We start from the raw sequence: 2,325 nt of genomic DNA on the forward strand, positions 1-2,325 counted from the left end.
ATGAACATACCATACGGTCACATTGCCTTCACAGCGCTACACCCTTCATTTATGGGAGGCGACGAGATGAGTTTGATCTGCCGCCGCATGCAACTCAAATTTAATTGAAGCGTCAAACGGGTGAATGCTTTATGTTTGCATCATGTAGATGCAGATGCAAAGGCTTCGTGGGTTCCTTCTCCACCATGCTCACTTGTCCACGTCATCATACAATATTTTTGTGAATCATAACAGTGGTCGAACCCGATTCCTTTCCCGTTTCCTTGGTGTTCGCCTACCTAACGTTTCCTTATAACATAACATAACGAGGAACGAGTCTACTTGTGTCATGCATTTCCTCTCCCTTCTGTGTGTGCAATGCGTTTCTAGGATTGTTGAGCAATCTTCAGTGCTATTTTTATGGTGGAAGTTCCATTGATTTTCTTCTTTAGTGGCCACTGTGATTTGAATTCATGGTTATTGCCAATCGTAGAACCTGTGCATTCCTCCGCAATGCCTTCGATGCCCTTCGTTTCCACGGAGATTCGACCTTTAAACCGCAGACCACCTTTGGTGGCCATCCTTCCCGTTTCCTGTACAGGCGGGAACAGACGAAGGTAACCCATTCTCAGTTTCAGTCCCGCCTTTTCCCTCCTTTCTAACTATTTTTCCAATGGCAGGAACAGTTGCCGTATTTGAACGCCCGACCCCCTGACGGGCAGATATCAGTGGAGGACGGCAGGAGATTGCTCAGATTGGTCCGGTTGGAGGATGTCAAAAAAAGACTACAATGGATTCACGACGACTGCATTTCATATGACGAGCTGCTGCGAGCTTGCATGGAGTCGCTGGAGGGGACTTCAGAGGAAGAAGCGAAAGGAATAGCGAAGCTACTCGACGAATCGGGCCATGTTCTCGTATTGAATAAGACTGTATATCTAATTCAGACCTTCTTTAGCATTTCCGGGGCTCAGAATTCATTGATTTGGGGTTTTTGGTTGTGGTTTAACTGATATTCTTTTTACGTTGGCGTGGTTTCAGATAGCAAGAGCTTTCGAGAAGATCATGCCTACGCCCCTGGCAGCGAAGAGCGATCCTTACATGGAAGAGCTGGAGAGACTGGAGAAAGAGAAAGTAGAAATTGATCAGAAAGCGGAGAGTCACGCCATGACTGAATTACGTTTGGGGTTGGGGTTTTTCGGCCTTCAGACTGCGGGCTTGATGAGGCTGACATTCTGGGAACTGTCATGGGATGTGATGGAGCCCGTATGCTTTTTCCTTACATCAATTTACTTCATGGCTGGATATATATTTTTCCTGAACACATCCACAAATCCTTCATTCAATCGCTTCTTCAAGATTCGCTTCGGTGCTACGCAGAGAAGACTGATGAAGAAGAGGAATTTTGACATAGAACGCTTTAGAGAACTTCAGAGATTATCCAGGCCTGGGTTAAAGCCCCCTTAGTGTCGCAGGCGTCTCTGTTACTGTGATGATATCTAAGATCTCTAACTCTGTATTTTTCTTAGCATTTAGATGCTCACAGACGAGAACAAGATCTTGAATGAATCAAGATCCATGAGATATGTGCCAAAACGGAGTATTAATTAATATATTCGTTATGCTTTATATAACGACAAGTTCGTTCTTCGCTGAATCATGATTCAGATACTTCTACTCCTTAACGATAGTTTTAAAATATATTCCTAAGTTTATATTGAATGCTACAATATGGTAAGTTCAGAACTTGATGGTATAAAGTTGTATCTGTATGAAACTTGCATGGCCACTCTTAGAGAGCTATTTATAATTAAAAAATTGGACTTATAAATTATTGGAGAGTATAATGCATTGTGTTATTATAGTAATATTTGGATTTCTAGATAGTCGGTGTCCTTTTTTTTATGTTCTTTGGGTGTCATAATCACCTTTTTGACAAATGAATGTTTTTAAATTGATTACATCAGTCAAATCTATCCATTGATTATGTCTGCATCATTTCCAAACTAACCATCAAGGAGCAAGGCCTATATATTCCTCTATCTACTCCTAGTTGAATTTGGAAATCCATCTCCATGGATTATATGTTGGGGCTTCCTTCTACTAAGCAAGGCAGTGATTTCGTTTTTGTGGTCATTGACATATTCTCTAAGATGGTCATTTTCGCAATCTGCAAGAAGACTATCACAACAGAGGCCACTACTAAGCTCTTATTTGAATAAGTGTGGATACACTTTGGGATCCCACAGTACATTATCACAAATCGGGACAACAAGTTAGTAAGTACATTATGGTCAAGTCTCTAGTTGACATTGGACACCAAGCTCACGAAGTCCACAGCTTTCC

At 41.8% G+C, this 2,325-nt stretch overlaps 1 protein-coding gene across 2 annotated transcripts; it reads left to right on the forward strand.

Annotated features, from left to right (window-relative positions):
* Positions 1-314: 314 nt before the first annotated feature.
* On the forward strand, positions 315-1,687 carry LOC149193471 (chloroplastic calcium uniporter protein-like). 2 transcript variants are annotated; one of them, XM_089406684.1, is made up of 3 exons: positions 315-596; positions 660-911; positions 1,021-1,687. In XM_089406684.1, exons 1-3 carry the CDS (start codon positions 453-455, stop codon positions 1,444-1,446), a joined length of 822 nt encoding a protein of 273 aa, XP_089262810.1. In that variant the 5' UTR covers positions 315-452; the 3' UTR covers positions 1,447-1,687. The 2 variants fall into 2 exon arrangements, with proteins under 2 accessions (XP_089262810.1, XP_089262811.1); XM_089406685.1 differs by having other exon boundaries at positions 666-911.
* The last annotated feature ends 638 nt before the right edge of the window (positions 1,688-2,325 follow it).

This window comes from Pinus tabuliformis, chromosome 2_2, assembly GCF_031772625.1.
Source record: "Pinus tabuliformis cultivar Carrire ecotype Pingquan chromosome 2_2, CPIR1, whole genome shotgun sequence".
In the NCBI taxonomy this organism is placed as follows: domain Eukaryota; kingdom Viridiplantae; phylum Streptophyta; class Pinopsida; order Pinales; family Pinaceae; genus Pinus; species Pinus tabuliformis.

Coding starts and splice junctions, on each gene's coding strand:
- LOC149193471 (XM_089406684.1), top strand. CDS start 453: ATGGTTATTGCCAATCGTAGAACCTGTGCATTCCTCCGCAATGCCTTC. Junction 597..659: donor ACAGGCGGGAACAGACGAAG/GTAACCCATTCT, acceptor TTCCAATGGCAG/GAACAGTTGCCGTATTTGAA. Junction 912..1,020: donor TTCTCGTATTGAATAAGACT/GTATATCTAATT, acceptor GCGTGGTTTCAG/ATAGCAAGAGCTTTCGAGAA.